This window comes from Magnolia sinica, chromosome 1 (genome assembly GCF_029962835.1).
Source record: "Magnolia sinica isolate HGM2019 chromosome 1, MsV1, whole genome shotgun sequence".
In the NCBI taxonomy this organism is placed as follows: Eukaryota; Viridiplantae; Streptophyta; class Magnoliopsida; order Magnoliales; family Magnoliaceae; genus Magnolia; species Magnolia sinica.
In genome coordinates, this window is record NC_080573.1 from 118,002,307 (window position 1) to 118,025,638 (window position 23,332).

At 40.5% G+C, this 23,332-nt stretch overlaps 1 protein-coding gene and 1 long non-coding RNA gene across 4 annotated transcripts; both read right to left on the reverse strand.

Annotated features, from left to right (window-relative positions):
- Positions 1–11,755: 11,755 nt before the first annotated feature.
- On the reverse strand, positions 11,756–14,410 carry LOC131255498 (uncharacterized). Its single transcript, XR_009176102.1, has 4 exons — positions 14,212–14,410; positions 12,168–12,300; positions 11,978–12,076; positions 11,756–11,891 (listed from the first exon to the last, which is right to left on the reverse strand). It is a non-coding gene; the product is annotated as an uncharacterized LOC131255498 (long non-coding RNA).
- A 769-nt stretch (positions 14,411–15,179) lies between these two features.
- On the reverse strand, positions 15,180–18,967 carry LOC131255481 (serine/threonine protein kinase OSK1-like). 3 transcript variants are annotated; one of them, XM_058256230.1, is made up of 3 exons: positions 18,789–18,956; positions 15,739–16,346; positions 15,180–15,512 (listed from the first exon to the last, which is right to left on the reverse strand). In XM_058256230.1, the coding sequence occupies exons 2-3, from the start codon at positions 16,115–16,117 to the stop codon at positions 15,304–15,306; spliced, it is 588 nt and encodes a 195-aa protein (XP_058112213.1). In that variant the 5' UTR covers positions 16,118–16,346; positions 18,789–18,956; the 3' UTR covers positions 15,180–15,303. The 3 variants fall into 3 exon arrangements, with proteins under 3 accessions (XP_058112213.1, XP_058112205.1, XP_058112220.1); XM_058256222.1 differs by lacking the exon at positions 18,789–18,956 and adding an exon at positions 18,588–18,708; XM_058256237.1 differs by lacking the exon at positions 15,180–15,512 and adding an exon at positions 17,679–17,924 and having other exon boundaries at positions 15,997–16,346; positions 18,789–18,967.
- Between the last annotated feature and the right edge of the window lie 4,365 nt (positions 18,968–23,332).

A 23,332-nucleotide genomic window follows, 5' to 3' on the forward strand; every position in this document is an offset into this window, starting at 1 on the left:
CAAAAAGAGAGAAAACAAAAAAAAAAGAGGAAGAGAGGAAATAAAAAGAAAGAAAAAGAAAAAGAAGAAAATGATGAGAAATCTCAAAAAGGAAGACATAGAAAGAGAAGAAAATAAGTCTATCCCACATCCCCAAACAATCCCACCAAAACCAGCTTACGATTGTACTCAAGGACAAGGACAGGAAGGTAGCCAGTTGGCCGGCTATGAAGGAAGTCTCTCCGTCACTCTCGGCACTCCAAAATAATAAAAAAAAAGAGAAAAACATGTCTAAGCACAAAGGGCGAGTTGAAAACCTGAAAGGCAGCTCGAGTAAAAACAGCAGGCATGTAGCTGACTTGGTGAAAACTTGAAAGGGCGCCAAGGGTAAAAACAGCATAGCTGCTAAGGGGTAGGCAAGATCAAAAACTCAGGACCTAGTGAAAATCCGTAAGGACGCTACAGGAAAAAATGACAGGAAGAGTCGGACGTAGTGAAAACCTAAAAGGGTGCTACGGGCAAAAAAGGGCAAGAAAAAATAGCAAACAAAAGTGTAGATAAGGAAGAAGCCGAGGCAACAAATACCACGACAAGATACAAGGAAAGATCAACTTCGGATCAATACTCCATCAAACTCTACTCAAATCCAAGGGACACTATCCTGGATACCCTCTCAGGGAACCGAGATCTCAAGTGCACAATCTAAACCACTACATATAATGTGGGCTGAGCCCAACAGTCTGATCCCAATCATGCAAAGCACAAATTCAAACACAAGCAGGCATTGGTTAATTCAGCACAAACAAAATTTTCCCTTAAGTACACTACTTTCTTTCCTTACAGAAAACAAAAATAAAAACATACATGCATATATAAGACAAGCAGCCAACAAAATCAGGGATCCACAAAGTCAAAGTCAAAGCCCCAGAGGCTCACATTTCAAAGCCCACAAGGCCCACATTTCAAAGCCATAGAGGCCCACATCTTAAAGCCCATAAGGCCCACGAGTAGAGCTGGGCATTTCATACTCGAACCAGTGGATTCGGCCCGATCAGACCTGATCCGACCCGATTCAAACAAAACCGATGGTCAGGATCGGTCAGGATTGGGTAGCGTAATCCAGATCCGAATTATTTTCGAGTTGCATCCGGATAGTCCCTGTTCCAAATCGACCCAATCCGGAACCCGATCCAATTGGATCCGATTCGGACCGACCCGATCCGGACCGCGTATATTAGTGTATATATATATATATATATATATATATTCCTTTTTACTTTTACCGCCTAGGCTTTCGGCGCCAAAAAATCCCGCCCAATGTACACTTGAGCCCGTCCCTATCTCTCTATCTCTCTCCATCTTTCTATATCATAGATTCTCTCTCCATATCTGCTTCTCTATTTTGGTTGAAGAAGAAGGCGAGAAGGAGGATTTGGAGCTTGGACTTAGCTGCTGGAGAGAGATATAAGAAAGAAGGAAAGTGAAAGAGAGTAAGCAGCTTGATCGGTGTACAAAGCAGATGGACTCAGGTAACGTTAACAAGTTTTGTGGGTCTGATCACGAGGTATGTGTTATATCCAAACTGTTCATCCAGTTAGCGAGCTCATTTTAATGCTTGAGACAAAAAATAAGGCAGATCTAACCATCAACTGGACCACACTACAAAAACTAGAGGGAGATTGAACGTCTACCATTAAAACCCTTTTTAAGGTCATAGGAATATGAAATTTGTTTTTCCTCTTCAATCATGTACTTGTAACCTCATGAAATATGTTTTTTCATGTACTTGCGACCTTATGAACAGATTGGATGTAAAATAAACGTTATGGTGGGCCTTACAAATTTTTTAACGGTGAAAATCATTATCTCCGCTGCTATTTATGGTGTGGTCCAGATGATCTTTGGATATGATTTATTTTTTGGATAATGCTCTAAAATGATCTCTAAAAATAGATGAACGGTGTAGATAAAGTAAACACGTCACTGTGGGGCCATGTAACGTGGATCTCCTTTGAACCGTTCGTACAACTCGGAGCTCAAGGAGCGTCAGTGCTGCTCATCTTCGCACGACACGTACGTAGCTGGATCAGCTATATAGCTGGTGCTAGCTATAGAGCAAGTACAAGTACACCAGCCCCGTGGCTGATGGTCGGTGCTCTGTGGGCCCCACCATGATTTATATGTTTCATCCATTCTGTTCATCCATTTTTACAGATCAATTTAGGGCTTGATTAAAAAAAGTATAGGGATATAAATCTTACGTGGGCCACACCACAGCAAAACAATAATGAATGGATATTCACCAATAAAATCCTTCGAAGGCCCACTGTATTGTTTATTTAAAATCCAATCAGTTGATTTGGTCATAAAGACCCCGATGAAGGGAAACAATAAATATAAGCTTGATCCAAAACTTTTATTGCCCCCAAAACGTTTTTAATGGTCAAAATTCATTCGACACTGTTTCCTGTAATGTGGTCCACTTAAGATTGAGATATAGTTCATTTTTTTCCTCATATCATAAAATGATATATAAAAATAGATGGATGTCATGGATGACACACATACATCATGGTGGGCCCCACAGAACACCGACCACTAGACACTTGGGAGTTACGAAGCTTCTCCAAGAAGCTATGTCTGTGGCGTAAAGCTTCTTCAAGAAGCTATGTCTGTGGTGTAAAGTTTCTTCAATAAGCTATCTTTATGTGGAAGCTAACCTTTCATTTTTTTCCTACTGAGTAAATTATGTGGGGCCCATCTTGAACTTTTTTTGGTTTATCCACACCGTCCATCAATTTTTTATCCGAACCTTACTCAATTCAATCCGACTCGATTTTTCTGGCCGCGTCGGACTCGGATCGATTCAGGCCAGCAATAGTTAGGATCTGTTTGAGTTAAATGACTCGGATCTAGTCCCGAATTTGATTGGGTTCGGGTCAGGACCTACAAATTTTGAACCTGACCGAGTTGGACCAGATCCGATCCGACTCGGTCCGATGCCCAGCTCTACCCACAAGTTCAAAGCCCACGAGGCCCACATTTCAAGCCCCAGAGGCCCACATTTCAAAGCTCACCCACAAGTTCAAAGCACCAGAGGCCCACATTTCAAAGCTCACAAGGCCCACAAGTTCAAAGCCTCAGAGGCCCACATTTCAAAACTCACAAGGCCCACAAGTTTAAAGTCCACAAGGCCCACATGTCAAAAGCCCACCAAGCCCATTGTCCAAAGGCCCATTTTTTAGGCCCACATATCCAAAGCAAGACCCACTTCACAAGCCCGATTTCGAGGCCCATGGTCCTAGGCCCACATGTCCAAATCAGGCCTATGTTCCTCAATTGCCCCATTAATTTATTAGTGGAGGCCATCTGGCTATTCGATCCATACCGTACAATAAAAACCAGACGACGACGCCCTCTCGCGAGATCAGACGGATCTTTCAAAAATCTAAAAATATTTCAAACCGTTAGCCCTGCCAGCTCATCAGTGGAGGCAACGCGACTGTTTACTTAACTTATACGATAAAAACTGGACAATGATGCCCTCCCGCGAGATCGGACGGATCTTTCAAAAATTTAAAAATATTTCAAACCGTTAGCCCCTCCAGCTCATCAGTGGAGGCAACGAGACTGTTTACTTAAGTTGTACAATAAAAATCGGACGACGACGCCCTCCGGCGAGATCGGATGGATGTTTTAAAAATCCTAAAAATATCTAAAATAAAAACTATTAGCCCCATTAAATTATTAGTGGAGGCAATCTGATTTTGCTACAAATAAAAACCAAACGACAACGCCCACCCGCGAAATCGAACGGATATTTTCCAAAAATCTAAAAAATATATATTTTCAAATAAAATCCCCAAGGGGTCTAGCTCCAAAAAGGATAGGTTTTAAAAGTTTTCAAAAAAAAAGCACGCGGCTCGCAGTACACTAAGGAATCTTCCGTATTCTCCAGTTGTGGTCAGTGCAAACAGCTAAATGAGACTCAATCCCTTCCGGTTTCCCCGAAGGGTGATCGAATCCATACATGATACATGTTCGATTGGCCTGATTTCTATATTTGGATAGTCGTACGGATGCTAGTAAAAATGATTGGATCTACCTCTGGAAAGAATAATCAAACTCAAAAGTGATAACAATCCATTGTAACCAAAGTATCAGAATCAGAAGATTGCATGGCAAAAGATTACCTGCACATACCTAGTCCGAGATATTCGCAAAACTTGATCGAATCCAAGTCGGCGTAGTGAGTTCCCCATAAGGTCGCACCAACGCGCAGGGCAGCTAACCACTTTGACCATCAAATGGATCGAATACTCCTAAGGTAATTACGTAGCAAAGGAACGACAAACCTAACAGTATGGGAATCCTCGTAAAGCCGCACCAACATGTAGAGGCCCTAATTTCAGATTTACCCTCCAATGCTATTAACAATCTGACATGAAAGGGTTGTGATTGGTGACCCGTAAAGCCGTGACAAATGTGCAGGGGACAATCACAACGTTTTCCTCAACCCTCGTGATATGTGCAAGTCATCTTTCTCCAAACAAGTCGACTGACAATGATATAATGGTAGGCAATAGATTCGAATCACTATCCTTTCTAACCAGAAGGGTGGGGTGTCCACTCGCTTTGGCCTTCAGTTGCTCACAACCTCGGCCAAAAAGGGGCATCTGTAGACACCCCACCCAAGCTAACGTCTCGAGAAGGCTAAGACAATCCATAAATCGTGATCATATTCAAAACCAAAGCTAAATCTCAACCTAACCCCGACCCAAAAGTTTCAAACTTCCAGACCGAGACCCAAAACCTTAATCCAAACCGTTCAATCCACATACAGCCCCCGCCTATACCTTATATCCTGACTAGAACCCTTTACCCAAACCTAAGCCCACCTATCTAAGCCGCAAAAACCCCAAAAGAAGACCATCGGATGAACCAATGGGACGAACAAGGCCCACATGCTCGATCCCAGCCTGAACCCATCACCGGCGGTAGTCTGACTACCGCCAGCAGTACTCAGTGTGCCGCCACATGCGGCCCGCATGTGGACATCTGGGTATAGCTGTCCCAGCATCCAAAAGTCAACTTTCTCCTACAATTATCCCTTATCTGAGCGTATTTACCATTTACCAACCCCTTTAGCCAATGAGGTCGACCTCATAGTAACATTTTCGTGTGTGTATAACCATACCTTCGTTGGTGGGACCATTTTCGCCTATGTAGAGCAATGTATGCTGAGCTTGGAAAAAGTTTGGACCTGGCAGCCCTAACTCGGCTCATTGAGATCCGTAGCTAGACGGGGTATAAATATCACTTTAGGCCTTGAACAAAACTAACAGGGAGTATTCTATCTTAATTAATTCCCATGTTGTGGCCTATCTAAGTTCTGAATTATTATAATGTTTGGGTTCAACAGTTAAAATGCAATGGTTTACTTGAAGGATCTCCTAAAAATTCCAACACTGCTTTTCAGTTCTCACTTAGTTGTTCAATGATTATGATGTCAAGTAAACATTACAATGTTCTGGTGGCGAGCTGTTGTGCTCCCACTTTTTTTTTTTTTTAAAGTAAACATTACAATGGGGCTTTAGGAGGGTTTTAATCGTGTACATTCAATCCTTACTGTCTTCCATGATGTGGTTGACTAAGATTTTAACCTGCCTCATTTTATGGATCAAGCAATAAAAGTGGATAAATGAATAGCATGGATAAAACACACAACCACTGGCCACAACGTCACTAGCCAAACCCCATCCCTAGTTCTTAGCCATACATTTATCAGAACTCAGAATTGGAAAGTTGAGTATATTGTTCACTAGGTCACAAAAACCTTGACAAATGGGAAAACACATCATATTCATATAGGACGCGGATTGCATCCTATAGGGCTCTGTGGGGCCCAAAGTGATGTAAATGTTTTATCCATGCCGTTAATCACTTTTCTCAGATAATTTTAATATATGAGATAAAAAATGAAGCAGATCCACAGCTCCAGTGGGCCACATCAAAGGAACCTGCAGTGATAATGACTCTCACCGTTGAAACCTTTCTAAGGGCCACCATGCCACCATGATGTTTATTTTACCATCCAACCTATTAATAATGTCATACAAACGTGGATAAAGTGAAAACACAAATATTAGCTTGATCCGAAACTTCTCCAGCTCCTGAGAAGTTTTTAATGGTGTCCTCACTTTGTGGTCCAGTTAAGACCTGTACCTGTCTCAATTTTTATATTATACAATAAAATGATCTGAAAAAAATTATGAAAGGCGTGGATAAAACACTTACATCACTTTGGACCCCACAGAGCCCTGCCCGGATGGATTACCGTCCGGGGGGGGTAGGCTGCAATCCGCGTCCATTCATATAAAACTTTTGTGGCCCAAGAAGTTTTTAATGGTGGTCATTCAATCACTATTGTTTCTTGTGGTGTGATTTACATGAGATCTAGACCTGCCTTATTTTTTGGATGATGCACTAGTTGATGTAGGAAAAATGGACGGATGGAAGGTAGCCTTGCTGCTAGAGGTACAAGAAAACTGGACTTTACCGGTGGTCAAAGCCGCCGGCAAAGGCCCAGAAAACCGCCGACAAAGCCTTTGCTTGCGGCCAGGTAACAGCCGGTAAAGGTGGCGTCGGTAAAGGCTTTACCGGCGGTCAGGACCTTTACTAACAGTTGTGCTGGGTGCCGCTAAATCGTCAACTTTGTACTACATTTTCTATGGCTGAATATAGCTACGATTATAGTCTGTAGCACAACTGTAGCTATAAAACTCATTGCTACCGATAATTCGTAGCTATAGAGCAATTATTTTTCATCAGCAAGAAAAGAAAAAGAGAGAGAGAGAGAGAGAAGAGAAGATAAGGTGACACTCATGTATCCAAGTTTTTTTTTTCTTTTTTACACTGCAAATGTTATTGTCCTTTGCTCAGGCCTTCTCTTTCACTGGAGATGTTATCAAATGATGCAATGTGGTCGCTTGGACTGAAAGGGTTTGCAATTCAACACACCATTTTACATGGGTGAATATATTTATTTATAATATTGTACAATTGTACAATCTGATTACATAGCTATGGTATCTACAATAAAGGGAAATAATCAAAACAGATTTGTGTGACATCTCATACAATCAAGGAGGATCCCGTGAGTCAATGGAGGAGGATCTACAGGGATTCTCAATACCCCATCCCCCCCCCCCCCTCCCGGCAAGCTGAGTGTGGGATTGCAGCCGACTCGAAGCTTGGATTGAAAAAAGGTAAATAGCGGCCGTGAAACACTTTTGGTGAATATATTGGCGACCTGCAAATTTGACGAAACATATTGTGTGCAAAGGGTGCTGGCAACAACAAGTTCTCGTAAGAAATGGTAGTCAAGATCGATGTGTTTGGCACACTTGTGAGAAACAGGATTCGAGCTTAAGAAAATCGTGCTCTTGTTGTCACAGAGTAACAAAGGCCGATGTGTGAGGGTGACCTTGAGATTAGGTAGGAGATGAGTAAGCCATAGAACCTCAGCAGTGGTAAAAGCGAGAGCATGGTACTTGGATTCGCAGCTGGAGCGGGAAACTATAGGCTGCTTTTTGGCACTTCAGGAGACAAGATTGTCCCCAAGATAAATGGAATAACAAGAGGTGGAATGCCGAGTATCAGGACACCCTGCCCAGCCGGCATCAGAATAGGCCAAGAGACTAGTTGATGGCGATGCAGAAAAGGTTAAGCCAAAGTGAAGAGTGCCCTTGACATAGTGCGCAGGATATGCTTGACGGCCTGGAAATGTTCTTCAGTTGGAGCATGAAGAAATTGACTAACGGAGTTGACAGACTGAGCAAGATCAGGGCGTGTGATGGTCAAATACTGTAAAACACCAACTAAAGAGCGATAAAGAGTAGGATCCGAGAAGGGTGCACCGTCAAAGGAGAGGCGCTGAGACACAACCATTGGTGTAGCAACAGACTAACTGTTAAATAATTGATCACAAGCAAGAATGTCATGAGCGTACTTGGTTTGATAGAGAAAGAATCCATCCGGAAGAGAGGAAACCTCAAGGAGCCTAAGTCCGTGAGGGCAAATTCCGCGTGCAACTGCTGAATGAATCGGTTGAGAAGTGCTGAATTATTCCCTGTAACAATGATGTTATCAACATAGAGCAACAAGTAGATGAGATCAACTTTCCTATTGAAGACAAAGAGGGACGTATCAGCACGGCTGCAAGAGAATCCATTGTGAGAGAAATGTACTAAAACGATGAAACCAGGCCCGCAGAGCTTGTTTTAAGCCATAGAGAGCCTTTTTAATTTGCACACATGAAGAGGATGTCGAGGATCAACATAACCGGGAGGTTGTTCCATATAAACATCTTCACAAAGAACACCATTAAGAAAGGCATTCTTGACATCAAGTTGACGTAAGGGCCAGCAATTAGACATGGCTAGAGAGAGAACAACCCTGATGGTGGAAGCTTTGACCACGGGACTAAAGGTGTCGGTGTAGTCAAGTCCGAGAAGCAGTGTGTAGCCCTTCGCATCTAGGTGAGCCTTAAAGCGATCAATGGAGCCATTAGAATGATATTTGGTCCTGAAAACTCATTTGGAGCCCACAATATTTGTATTGTGTGGCCGAGGAACAAGAACCCAAGTATCATTCTTGAGCAGCACTGTAATTTCTGCATCCAGGGCGGCAAGCCATGCAGGATCCTTAGCTGCAGAGAGAAATCCTTTGGGCGCGGAAGTACTGAGCAATGCATGTAGAAGGGTCGGAGGTTGCACAGTGCTGAAAAGAGCCAAATGCTTGGACTTGAGGATCCCATCTCGAGCTCGAGTGACCATAGAGTGACGAGCAGGTGGAGCTAGATTAGACACTGAGGAGGATGGACCAGATCCGGTGAAGAGAGCTCCAGAGCCTGGGGAATCACGAGGCTCACGTGCAGTAGGATCCAAAGCAGAGGAGGATGGGCTAGAAACCTGCATGGACTCAGAAATAGAAAAATCATCACAGATTGTGCAAGGGTCTGCAAGGGGCCATGTAATAGTGGGCACAGGGGATGGAGCCAGAGGGGTAGGAATGGAAGTGCATGGCTCTAAAAAAATTAGAGATGATCAACTCCGAAGGGGGATGTGCACATGAAGAGTCTAAAAATGAAAAGAAAGACACATCAAATTGAGCATGCCGAGTAATGTAAATACGAGAAGTAGCGGTGTCCAAACAACGGAAGCCCTTATGAGATGAACTGCAACCAATAAAGATGCAAGGCAAACTACGTGGGGTAAATTTATTAGAAACATAATCACATAAACAAGGATATACCCGACAACCGAAGGGATGAAAATGCTCATAATTAGGAGACTTACCATACAGAACCTCAAAAGGTGAAATACCACCAAGGATCGGCATAAGCAACCGGTTAATAATGTAAGTGGCAGTGCTGAAAGCATCAACCCAAAGGCGAGGGGAAACATGGGAATGAAAGAGAAGAGCAAGACTGGTTTCAGTCACATGACGTTTGATGATGAATGCCATTGTCCTGAAGATGAGATTAAAATCGAATACTGGCGAATCCCTATAGATCTGGCAATGGGGATTATAATGACGACAGCCACAACCAGGTCCACTGTTTTGCTGGTGTCCTCCATGGCCATGAAACTGTTTAAAATGACCACCACCGCGAGAGTTAGAAGAGGAACCATGGGTGGTAGTGAACGCAGTAGGGACAGCAGGAGATTGCTCAAGAGATCTCTGGAAAATGGCAAAGCTTTCAGCCTTAGAAACCAGATCGGTGAAGAGGGGAAGGGGTGTGAGCGACATCTGGGCAGTAGAAAAGGTGGAGAAATCAGCACCTAACCCCCGAAGAAACCAATGAGATTTGTCTATATCATCAATCGGACGACCCATCGCCAAGAGCTGATCACATAACGCCTTGAATGAGCGAGAGTATTCGGAGACACTGCAATTTTCTCGTTTGATCAATTGTAACTCATCTTTGAGATGGAGTTCACATGTTTTGGAACAATGGCTGAAAGAGTTTTCCATGGCAAGCTAGACATCTCTAGCAGTGGTTAGACCGAGCACTTCTGCCATAGCTTCTTCGGTGAGGGAGGAAAGAAGCAAGCTAAGGATGCGCTGATCTTGAAGTTTCCAATCCGTGTATTTCTGGGTTTCTATAGAAGACTCAGTAGCAAAGGTGGAGTTTGTGGGTGGAGCAATGATGGACCCATCGACATAGCTAAGAAGTCCCTAGAAGTCAAGAAGCGGAATAAGCTGATTGCGCCAGAGAAGATAATTTGAGGAAGAGAGTTTAATGGTCACCATATGAATCATGGTGTTGAAGGAAAGAGTTAGAGGAATCGGCAGCCATGGGGATCGGTGGGTGGTTGAACCCGTGAGGGGCTCTGATACCATAAAAGGGTTTGTAAATCACCACACTATTTTACGTGGGTGAGTATATCTATTTATAATATTGTACAATTGTACAATCTGATTACACAGCTATGGTATCTACAATAAAGGGAAATAATCAAAACAGATTTGTGTGACATCTCATACAATCAAGGAGGATCCCATGAGTCAATGGAGGAGGATCTACAGGGATTCTCGAATCCCGAGAGCGGATCGAACCGGTGCACTTGAGGCTGAAATTCCTCTCATTGCCCTTGTGTAGAAAACATTGCAGTGGCCATGGAAGGACCGCCACTATGCACAATGAATAAGGCTGGTCATGGGCCCGATGAGCACTGAATCCGTTGAAGCCTAGCAAATCTTCCTGACCTGCAGCCCACAAAATGAGAGAACACCATAAATGAAAGGACTAAGAAAGGGAAATGGAAATCAATTAATATATTGAAATGAATAATCATACAGCTCAATAAAGTTTAAAGAATTAAACATTCAACATATAAATCCATGTTTCTAAAGTTACTTAATCAAGCCTACATTTACTTAATCAAACCTATCACGATGGTCCTTTCCAATTCATGTAACTCATTTCCTCATCTTAATTTCATTATACAGGTGAAATACCATGCCTCATAAAATCGAGAGTCATGGTATGAACATTTACGGATATCCCACAAAAAAAAAATAATAATAAAATTGGACAGCAGTTAGCAGTTGATCATACAAGTAAAATACCATGTCTCAAAAACCTGAAGTCAGAGTTTGAATATTTACAGATATCCCACCAAAATAAAAAGAAAGAAATTTTGAAAGGCAATTACTGGTCAACAACTTATCTAGAATCAGGTGAACAATACTCAACAATATACATCAAGAAACTTCACAAATTGCTCCCATTAGACTTGCACAGTAATGTCATAATCATTATCATCTCATAATGGCAAAGAATTATGAAAAAGATGATACTGCTGGAGAGAGAGAATTACAGTAATGTCATCTTATTCTCATATTTCTTTGCCATGTTCATCAGCTCTCTTAAATTTGGCAGCTGTATCCGAAACCATAAGCAGTAGTGAAATGAGCTCCCTCTAAATCTGGTCTGAAACACCACATGCCTATCTGGTGTTTCAGAGATGGTAACAGACATATGAGAGGAAGAAACATAGTAAAGGATTTCCTTTTAATAGCAATCAAGTGTGACCATCTGAACTATACAGTTACATCACTTTTTTCATAACTCAGAAATCAAATCTATATATATATATATATACACAAAGTTAGTTTGCAGTAGTATTTTTTTAGAAGGCATTCTGGAACTCAGCTTGTCACTGTGAATATCACATTATACACTTCATTCTTCTGATTTAGAAATGTTAATAGAATAAGTGAGAGAAATACCATAGTGGATTTCCAGCTAAAGGCAATCTGGCCACCAAAGCTGCAAGAATTCCTATGCAAATGAAAAGCTGGTTGACTGATCCAAGTGCACCTCGAATCTCGGTGGGTGATATCTAAAGCCACCAAACATTTGACAGACATAAAAAATTCGAACACTAAAGATTACATATGAACCATTTTAACTTCCAAAGTCCACTACCTCAGATATGTAAAGTGGCACAATGGCAGATGAGTGCCTATCCCAATCCCAGCAAGTAAACGACCAATTATCATCGTTTGTACACTCTGGGCCATAGCACTGCAAAAATTTGCTAAGCACATTACACAAAATACCTTGCTACTACTAAATCCAATTTTACAAACTTACAGTCAAAGGATATGTCACAGACCAGAGAAATGCTCCAACTGCAAGTGGGATTGCATCTAGTTGAAAAGTCCTCGTTCTACCGAATTTATCAGCTAATGCTCCCCCAGTGAATGAACCAACTGTGGCACCTGCAAGGGTTGTGCTAACAACCCATCCTGTCCAAAAATTTAAATGTTATGAGAAATTGTAATGTTGAACACTAGAAAGACAAACAATGGAGATCATATGAAACTTTGTTACAAAGCGTGAACAAGTGTGGATTGAATGAGATTGTAAGGTCAGAAGGTTAAAATAGGTTAATTGTAGCATGCCATGACACTTAGTTTAATTGGACTGATATGAATAATAAATGCTAATTTGCATCATGATCAAAGAAACGCATCATTGCTGCACTTGCCTTGCATATGACACTTAGCTTAATTGGACCAATATAATAACCACAACAAAGGAAAGTATCACTTGGTTGAGTGGAACAAAATTTAAACATTACTTAATAAAAAGCACTTTAAGTTAAGAGGTTTGTATACATTCTACCTGAAGGAATGGTGATAACTCAAGCATCTGATGTTGCTTTATGCAACAATGACAATAACAATTCTGTCATAGCAACGATTCCCGACAAAGATTTTACATCGATACATATTGATGTTGCACAAGAGTAACAGATATTGATTCCATTCTCTCTGGCTTCAGAAAAACTCTATTATTGTCAAGACAGTAAGGCACCATTAGGAGAGGGGCACAAATGGCAACCGCATCATCTTGATTCATAGTAGATGCACCCACTTTAAATTCGATCAGTGCCTTGTTTGGAAAGTGCAGAAACCCCACTCCCCATAATGGAGAAAGTCCATCAAACTGGCTCCAAGTGGCAAGTGTGTGCTCATTTTTAGTTAAGGCCAACATTCCACCAATAACCAGTGTTGTTGTGTACCCAAATGTGGTTTGATTTTATTTTATTTTTCCAAGGAATGAGTTGGCCTCAACCTTGTCAGAATCTGCTGCGACAATGACCAAAACTCCTACAGATTCAAAGATCTTTTACTGATTGGATTCCCTTGAGAGTTTTAGGAATTTTTTCTTTTCTTTTTCTTTTTCTTTTTCATGGGTGTGGTAACTGGAAAACTGAGTCGAACTTTTCATAAACGGAAAGCCCGAAAGACAGGTTATAGTCTGTCAGCCAATGAGATCTAAGTCAATGCCACAGTCTGGGTCTAGCTTTATTCCAGTGGTTACGCTTTATCTAAAGAAATGTTTTCTTGCCCTTTGGCCATTATCATTGTTATTATTGTAATGACTGGGGAAAGTCAGGGGGTGAGAAAGTGAAAAAGACAGAAAAATAAGAAACGGATAAAATCTAAGGCGTTCATTGACACGGCTTAAATCTACTTCATTCATTTATAAGGATGTATATTTTTAAATTTTCAGAAATACCACTAATTTATATTAGAAATATCATTTAATATCTGGTCGAATCTCTCCTAAAATAAATTGCATGGGCAAAAATGTCACAGCTCTTTGCTTTATACATTGAAGAGATTAACTATTATTATAATTATTGTTACTGGCGTGTGCAATGCAGTATAGAGAAAGACTCAAGGGAAAAGGTGAGGCTACAGGCAAATGATTATGCTTTACAACAAGCATATGATGTGATCCTTTTTAAGGCCAAGTGGAGATATTTTAGCCAAGAGTCAAAACCTAATTACAATCAAGAAATTAAGGCAAAGGCTAGAAATGTAGCCACTACTGTCCAAGAGAAAGGTAGCCACTACTTCAACTTCACCTAGACATTTGCTCCTTAATGACCTTGTTTAGTTTATGGTAGTAGCAGGCCCGAATCAAGTTTCAGACCTTGTTTAGTTTAGTTTAGTTTTATTAATATTATCATTATCATTATCATTTTTGGAAGGTAGTTTCATGGCAAGTTGATTCAGATGATCAATTATCTCGCTGATCTGATCTTCTAACTAGCTGATTCATTTACATCAATTGTATGGCTAAAGTGAAAAATAATCAAATTCATCTAGCAATCATAAGAGGGAAAAAAATCACATTAAACTCACTTGATCAATGAGGAGCTTCCATTTTGATGAGCCTCAGCAATGGCTGGTGTTTACTTACCTGGAATGCACCAGACTGTCGGATTGGCTGGGATCAGAACTCATCACTGAAACAGGACGGGTTTTGGCTGGGACTGAAACTCCTCAGTGAATGGGTCAGTTTAGTAAAAACACAAGAATGCCATTTTATTAAGAACATGCAAGTTCATAATACCATTTTATTAAGAACATACAAGTTCACCAGGCTAAAGAAAACACGGCTCTATTCATGTTGCCTTTCAACCATCACATGATTAGAAGCGAACAAATCATCACAACGAAATGAAAAATTAATGAAAAATAAATAAACAAATCACATAATTACCAAAATATGAAAACCAAATTCACATCATTAAGCAAATAAAATTTTCTGTTTCAGTAGAAATTGCTTTTTGTTTATCTTAATCATCTTTCGGTCGACCGAATTGAAATCACCGGAAGAGCTTACCAAAGAAGGATCTTTCATCGTGTTCTGTTGCCCCATAGATGCTGAATCCTTGGATGCATGCAGTCGTTGCAACCAATAATTAGTTTCAAGTCAACGACAGATTTTTCTTAGTGGTACTATTTCCTACAATAAAAAAGAGAGGAAACAAGTATTGAATAACTGCCTCAAGACTACAAGGTTACCAAATGGAATTTTGGTTTAGCATATGTAGCAAAACAATCAGCTTTAACTGACTTGAACAACTGAATTGGTCCATAATTGTATATCTTCTCATATATAACTTTTTCAAATGATAGAGAGGGGGAGGCAGGGAGGGAGAGGGCAGAATTTCAAGATGGAAGCATGGAACGAAAACAATAAAAATGATGATGATGATGAACAAGAGATGCACACCTCAACATGTGCAGCTGTCTTTCTTTAATAGTAAGAATAATGTTATTAGTACCTAACAAAAGGAGATGGTGAGGGTCCACTACTCCCCTACCCAACTGCATCAAAGTAGCCCAATCATCCATGATAGCTTCCCTTTTATAACTCACAGACAGCTTATGACCCAAATACCCATGAAATAGATATCCATGTATGCTAAGGCACATACTCATGCATTCTCATGTATCTACTGAACATCGAAGCAAAGTAACAAAACTTATTACAGTAATTCCATAACTAAAAATATCTGTGGAAGTCATGCATATAGCATATTGAACTCTAGCAATGTTTGATATCACATTGAAAAGCAGATGTACTGATTGAAGAAGAAAAAAGAATTGAAACAAACCTTTGTGCCAACCGGAAATGCAGCCTGCCATAAATCTTCCTGCAAAACAGAAATAGTCATTTTTAAACAACAAAAAGAAAAAACAGCAAACGACTATTAGAGGACATGTAATGCTGGAATTAAATGTATGGAAGTGCCAATAAGTTCTAGTAGCCTAGTTTGAGAAGTAGGGTCAGCCATATCCCTGGTTACTTGAATCTTAGCTCCTAACTGAAGTAAGAGAGTAAATATTAAAGAAAAAAAAAACAGAGAATGCTTCTAATACCTATGTAAATTGCACGAAGCATGGCTTTGAGGTTACTGATATTGTGATGCAATTGAGCTAGGAATCTATCAAGATCATTTCCATCAAATAAATCAGTTGCTGTTAGTTTGTGCTTTTGAAAAATATCATGCAGTGAAGACACGTAAGATTCATCCCTTGACTGTGCCTTGTAAATGAGGTTATACATCATATCTGTCACCTGTGACATTGCAGAAACCACTACCAATTTCCTTTCCAAAGAATCATTCAGAATTATAATACAGAATTGAACATGAGAAAGTTCTTCTATTACAAGTTCAAAAACAGCAATTTCAACAGATTTATGGTAACAATAAATGAAAAAGAGTGAAATGCAATGGAAATGTGTGAGGGTAGCCATCTACATCCTATTCCTACTCTCCACAAATGTGATACATAAGCGTGAGATCCATGTCGTTCATCTGGAGGGCCTCACCATGTCAGAAGTAACCATGTCAGACACACCTTTCAGACATTAAAAGAGTGTATAAGATCACCTTGGCACAGTGTTCATAGTAGACTGCTGAAAAGCTGTATAAGATCACCCTCTGTAGATCAAGTAGATACTTCTTCTCCTCAGTTTTGTAAAGCTGTACAACAAGATAGATTACATTAAGAAACCACCTAAAAAGGAAAAGAAATACTTTGATATTCTGGCAGAGTGAGATAGATGATAAGCAGGCACTTAGAAATTATACTTCGACACCACACATTTTTCATTCAAGTAATTCAAATTAAACCATCCAAATTCTGTATAACAGTTTAGATGGACCGCAAACTAAAGATTTGTAGATATTTATTGGATAGTTAATAATGAAAAATATCCAATGATCTTTTTTTAGCAAACAAGTGTCAACAATCAGAGGTTAGCCTTGTCCAATTAACCTGATATTTGCAAAACTCCACAATTTAGTCTATTTAATTTGAGTTAATGAATGCCATGCATACCATTGCTAAGTGCCTGTGTATCAAGTGTCATATGCAGCTAGAATATGAAGTTTACTCCACAAAAGGGAATTCCTGAAAAATTGTCATTCAACAAAGACGACAAGACTCGTATTGCTTACTTTTCACTATGAAATTACTGGCTACTTTAATAAGGGAAAGACTTAAAGAGTGTGAAGTACTTATTTTCTTAAGCTATCTGCAACTCTATTCTTGTACAAATGAAAGATAAATCGAAGCCACACATCTGCCTGTGCCCCCTACCTTAGATGGGCCATGATGAAAAAATAACACAACTCCTACAATTCTATGCCATTTAATTGGAGGACTTTGAGGAAAGAAAATGGATGATTATAAGAAATAAATAAAGTACCATTGACCATCAGTTAGGAAAAATCCTCTAGTGGAAGGGTTGGGTTGTCTGCGGTGTGATTTTCAGTCTATGCCCATCCATGGTAAGGCCCACCAGAGGAATGGTTCAAATCTTGTACATGTGTTCAGGCATGTTTGGATACACAGAATCCATGGGGAAATAGAAATTGTTTTCCACTGACAAGACAATTAGGCTGTTTGGATACGTGACCTTGACATAGTAATAATCGCTCGTATCCACGATCAGAATTCTTGGGCATAAGAAATGAGGTAACTGTTGTCTAATGAATTCGAGAATTCCACTTGATACCCAAACATGGCCCCATTTTCTAGGATCCTTATCCAATTTTCTACAATAAGTAGGAAATTACCATTGGATATTTTTTCTTTAGAAAACCCAGGGATTCCACATATCCAAATACGTGCAAGTGATAATTTTCTATATTTTGCAAGATTGGTAATAAATCATCAGTCACTGAAAAAGAACCATCCACGTTGTTTACGAAACAAAGTCATTCCAAAGAAGCTCGGGTACACTTTGGTCATTTTCAGCACAAACATCGAGCCAAATGATGAAACTGAGCCATGAAGTAGCACCAGATTACCTGCATTTCAAACTTAACAGCATTATCTGATCCGCTGCCAACTCCATCAGTTTCGACAATAGAAGGCCCATCAGTAGAGAAGCCATTCATGCATAGAGTAGTATTGGGTGCATTTTCAGGATAGCTAGGAAAACTGGGTAACCACTTGCATTTCATGGTGTAATTTTCAATCTTTTTCCAGCACACATTCAACCTCTGGAGGGCTTTCAAAACCTCAGTCATTATCACGTGAGGTGGAGCTCGAGACTGTAAAAGTAAATACGATCAGTAAAATATACAATCATTCATCAACAGTTCTGCTAGACCCACAGGCACACCTTTATATATGGTCATGTGGCAAACTAGCATGTGTAGGACATCTGAGCTATATAGATGACAGATAGATAGCAAAATGAAAATGAGAAGTTCTGGTTTAATACAATTTTGAACTTTAAAAAAATAATAATAAAATAATAAAATAAAATAAAATAAGTGAAAAAATGGCCATATATTCACATGTGTGTATTATATATAAATAAGGTTAAAAGAGAAAACTTCAATTAAAAAATTAGACTTTCTATATGCATGAGCATAATGGATATAGGTAATTTAATCCTCATACAAATCGATCCATCTCTATAAAGAAAAAAAAAATCACCTCCACCAATTTCTATTTTCTGAGTCATACCCAAAGGTTGTTCTCTTTTTAACATGTTTAATTCATTTTTGCCCCAAAAATCTTTTTTTCTTCTCTCCTATATTTCAAAATATAGGGAGTTTTAAATGCTTTATCAATTATATAAGGTTTTTTTTTTAAAAAAAAAATAAAAATACAGAGTTTTGCTAACTATGAGATGACTTGGCTAAAAATCAGGTGGGTCAACGGGGCAGCAAATGTATGAAAATGATGGCTGGTTTATAAGAACGCACCAAATTCTTTTGGACCGTCCATTGTTTCCTTACATGTGTGGCCTACTTGGTGATTTTTTATGGCCAAATTACTGGGCTAGTTCGTCAAGATTGCAATCCCTCCTGTTACATGGCCCAGGTGTCCTACACATGTTAGCCACATACAGAGTTTAAGATCATAAAGAAATGATTGTCATTGGAATGGAGTATAGATGAAATGACCTGAAGCCCAAGCTCCCACTTCCTTTCTTCAGAAGGAAACTGCAACCTTGGAGATATTTCATTCAGATTCATATACTCATTTTGTTGCATACTGTGCACAGGGACTGAAGTTGTGGGACCACCGCAGTTCGAACTAGAATAAATGCTTCCCTAGAGAAACATTGATTGAGAAGAAATTATTCGTGAAACAGACTCAAAACACTTGAAGATTTATATATCCAACAAAGATTTAAATGCCAACTGCCTAATCTCGTGACTACAATTCAAGACATTGTAGTTGCAACATTAGCAAAAGCGAACAAAACTGTCGAGACGACAAGTGACGGAATTTGCAGGCCAAGGACCAGATGGTTAGAATGGTCAGAATGGGGTGACGTTTTTGGCCTCATGGCCCATCCATGTCTAGATCACCAAACCATGTGCCCCTCTTGTAGAGACTCAAAAGGCCTGAGGATACTTTAAATATCCATGGGTTCGAGCATTGAATCATTCTTTTGAAGATATTGCCAACAACTTGAATGTCAACTAAGCATTTTGTAACTGCATTTTCAGATTTTGAGATTGTAATGATATCAGAACTTAATGGAAACTGTCACAACAGTAGCAAGAACATCAATCTAAAACTTCATTTGCAAGCTTTGACAAGAAAATTGAAGTTAATTTGCAGGCACACAGGCCACCACATTGACAACAACAAAAATTTCCAGCAATGCTTCAAAGCAATGAATTACAAAATTCTCATTGATCATTTACATCTATAAAAACTCTCATTGATAGGTGAGCCACTAGGGCACATTTGGATGATAAGTTACTTATGCCTCAAGTTCCTACTTATGTATCTCTTCTCTGAGGAATTTCATCAAACTTTTGGTGGGCATCTCCAATTGCTCCACAAACACAATAAAATGAAGAATAGAATAACAAAACAATTCATCTGATCCTTTTATAAAAAATATGGATTTGGAAACATACAATTTGTATAAATTCGGTGTAATAGTACCATATATTCCTTGTGATCATTAATCACATTTGTATAAAATCTTCAAGCGGTAGCTACTACAGTCGAAGTTCGAATTCCGATGCTGAAAGCTCAAAATAACATAGAAGCTCAAAATCTACAGATTTCTCCCAAAACCAATGCAAAAGGAGCTCAAAATCTACAAATTTCTCCCAAAATCCCCTGTAACTCTTCTCGTAATCGAACGACAGAGCTTTCTGATTTTTTGGCGAGAGTGAGAGGGAGTGGCAGAGAGGGAGGGAAAGTGAGGGCAAGAGGAGAGGGAGAGGGGGAGCACGCGAGAGGGAGGGAGAGGGAGCAGCAAAGAGAGGGAAGGAGAGGGAGAGCGAGAGGAGAGGGAGAGGAGAGAGAGAGTCGGCGATGTGTGAGAGAGGGTATTAGGGCTTGTTTTTGTGTGTGTGTGTGTGTGTGTGTGTGTGTGTGTGTGTGTGTGTGTGTGTGTGTATAGGGACCTTTGCTTGCGGCCGTTAAAACTGGTCGCCGGCAAAGGGTAGCCCCATTGGTCGGCTAAGGCACATTTTCTTATAGTGAGCGTCAATAGGTAGTCTGTTTCCCTGCAAATGACCCCAAACACTATGGATTAGCCATTACCAAAGGAATAGCTTAGTGGGTGTTACTCTAACCGTATCAGGCCCACCTTGATGTATTTTTTGTACATCCATGCTTTACATCTGTTTTTCCAACTTATTTTAGAATACGATCTAAAATAATAAGAAAATCCATATTTTAGGTTGACCATACCAATAAAAATAGTGATAAATATTGTTGATGCATTTTTCCGGCAGACCCTCCACGGTGCACCTCCTTGAACCTACACAGGCGAAGGTGAGAAACAAAGGAGGCCCTGGTTTATTTAGGGGACTCTTCGATACCTAAGTCAGGCTTGAGGTCTTGAAAGTAGGATCTCCAAAAAAGAGACTAGTCAAGTATTAGGGTTTGAGTGAACGTACCTCCATCAGTGGAAGATGCTCATATATTTATAGGGGAGAGAGGATCCCGTCGAAAAGGATCTCTTTCCAAATACCTTGGAGATTTGATGTGATCTTGGATCTCCCCAAGATTGTGGAGTCTCGAGGTTGTCGGGATTTGATCTTATCTCCCAGGATTGCGGAGTCCCGAGAAGATCTCGGGAGAGATCTTCAAATCTTACGAGGATCCTTTGAATCCGTAGTTCAGCTTTAGGTCGGGTCCTAAGCGGGCACTGACTTAGAACTGAATGATACTATCTGGATCGACAGATCGGCATTCACCATTTCCATTCGTCAGACAAGCCAGTAGGTTTGTGTTCCTTTTATCTGGGCGTTGAGACCTCTTGATCTTGCCAAGGGTATCGTCAATCTATGACCGATCTATGACCGAACTAAGGCCGGTCTGTGATCGACCTATGATTGATCTATGATCGATCTATTGACCAATCTATGACTGAACTATGGCCGGTCTGTGATCGACCTGTGATTGATCTGTGACCGACCCGTGATTGATCTATGACCGAACTATGATCGGTCTATGATCAACTTGTGATCGATCTATGAGCTATGCTCCTTGTGTGTCCTTACCTCCATCAATGGGAGATGCTCATATATTTATAGGGGAGAGAGGATCCCGTTGAAAAGGATCTCTTTCCAAATATCTTGGAGATTTTATGTGATCTTGGATCTCCTCAAGATTGCGGAGTCTCAAGGTTGTCGGGATTTAATCTTATCTCCCAGGATTGCGGAGTCCCGAGAAGATCTCGGGAGACATCTTCAAATCTTGCGAGGATCCTTTGAATTCGTAGTTCAACTTTTGGTCGGGTCCCAAGCGGGCACTGACTCGGAACTGAATGATACTGTCTGGATCGACAGATTGACATTCACCATTTATGTCTGTCAAACAAGCCAGTAGGTTTGTGTTCCTTTTATCTAGGCGTTGAGACCTCTTAATCTTGCCAAGGGTACCGTTGATCTATGACCGATCTATGACCAAACTAAGGCCGGTCTGTGATCGACCTGTGATTGATTTGTGATCGATCTATTGACCGATCTATGACCGAACGATGGCCGGTCTGTTATCGATCTGTGACCTATGCTCCTTGTGTGTCCTTACCTCCATCAGTGGGAGATGCTCATATATTTATAGGGGAGAGAGGATCTCGTCAAAAAGGATCTCTTTCCAAATATCTTGGAGATTTGATGTGATCTTAGATCTCCCCAAGATTGCGGAGTCTCGAGGTTGTCACGATTTGATCTTATCTCCCAGGATTGCGGAGTCCTGAGAAGATCTGGGGAGAGATATTCAAATCTTGTGAGGATCCTTTGAATCTGTAAGTCAGGGTCCTAAGCGGGCACTGACTAGGAATTGAATGATACTGTCTGGATCGACAGATCGGCATTCACCATTTTTGTCCGTCAGACAAGCCAGTAGGTTTGTGTTCCTTTTAACTGGGCATTGAGACCTCTTGATCTTGCCAAGGGTATCGCTGATCTATGACCGAACTAAGGCTGGTCTGTGATCGACCTGTGATTGATCTGTGATCAATTTATTAACCGATCTATGACCGAACTATGGCCGATCTATGATCGACCTGTGATTGATTTGTGATCGATCTATTGACTGATCTATGGCCGGTTTGTGATCGATTTGTGAGCTATGCTCCTTGTGTGTCCTTACCTCCATCAGTAGGAGATGCTCATATATTTATAGGGGAGAGAGGATCCCATCGAAAAGGATCTCTTTCCAAATATCTTGGAGATTTGATGTGATCTTGGATCTCCCCAAGATTGTGGAGTCTCGAGGTTGTTGGGATTTGATCTTATCTCCCTAGATTGCAGAGTCTCGAGAAGATCTCGGGAGAGATCTTCAAATCTTGCGAGGATCCTTTGAATCCGTAGTTCAACTTTAGGTCAAGTCCCAAGTGGGCACTGACTCGAAACTGAATGATACTGTTTAGATCGATAGATCGGCATTCACCATTTCTGTCCATCAGACAAGCCATTAGGTTTGTGTTCCTTTTATCTGGGCATTGAGACGTCTTAATCTTGCTAAGGGTATCGTCGATCTATGATCGAACTAAGGCCGGTCTGTGATTGACCTGTGATTGATCTGTGATCGATCTATTGACCAATCTATGACCGAACTATGGTCGGTCTGTGATTGACCTATGATTGATCTGTGACTGACCTATGATTGATCTATGACCGAACTATGGCCGATCTGTGATCAATCTGTGAGCTATGCTCCTTGTGTGTCCTTACCTCCATCAGTGGGAGATGCTCATATATTTATAGGGGAGAGAGGATCCCGTCAAAAAGGATCTCTTTCCAAATATCTTGGAGATTTGATGTGATCTTTGATCTCCCCAAGATTGTGGAGTCTCGAGGTTGTCAGGATTTGATCTTATCTCCCAGGATTGCGAAGTCCCAAGAAAATCAAGAGAGAGATCTTCAAATCTTGCGAGGATCCTTTGAATCCGTAGTTCAACTTTAGGTCGGGTCCCAAGCGGGCACTAACTCGGAACTGAATGATAATGTCTGGATCGACAGATCGG

Bases quoted from the DNA above. Each gene is read 5' to 3' on its own strand.
- LOC131255481 (XM_058256230.1), bottom strand. From the start codon at position 16,117: ATGGCTACCCTCACACATTTCCATTGCATTTCACTCTTTTTCATTTAT. The intron at 15,513-15,738 runs GTATTAGAAGCA...TCTGTTTTGCAG, and splicing joins GCTTCGTGCAATTTACATAG to GAAGATTTATGGCAGGCTGC.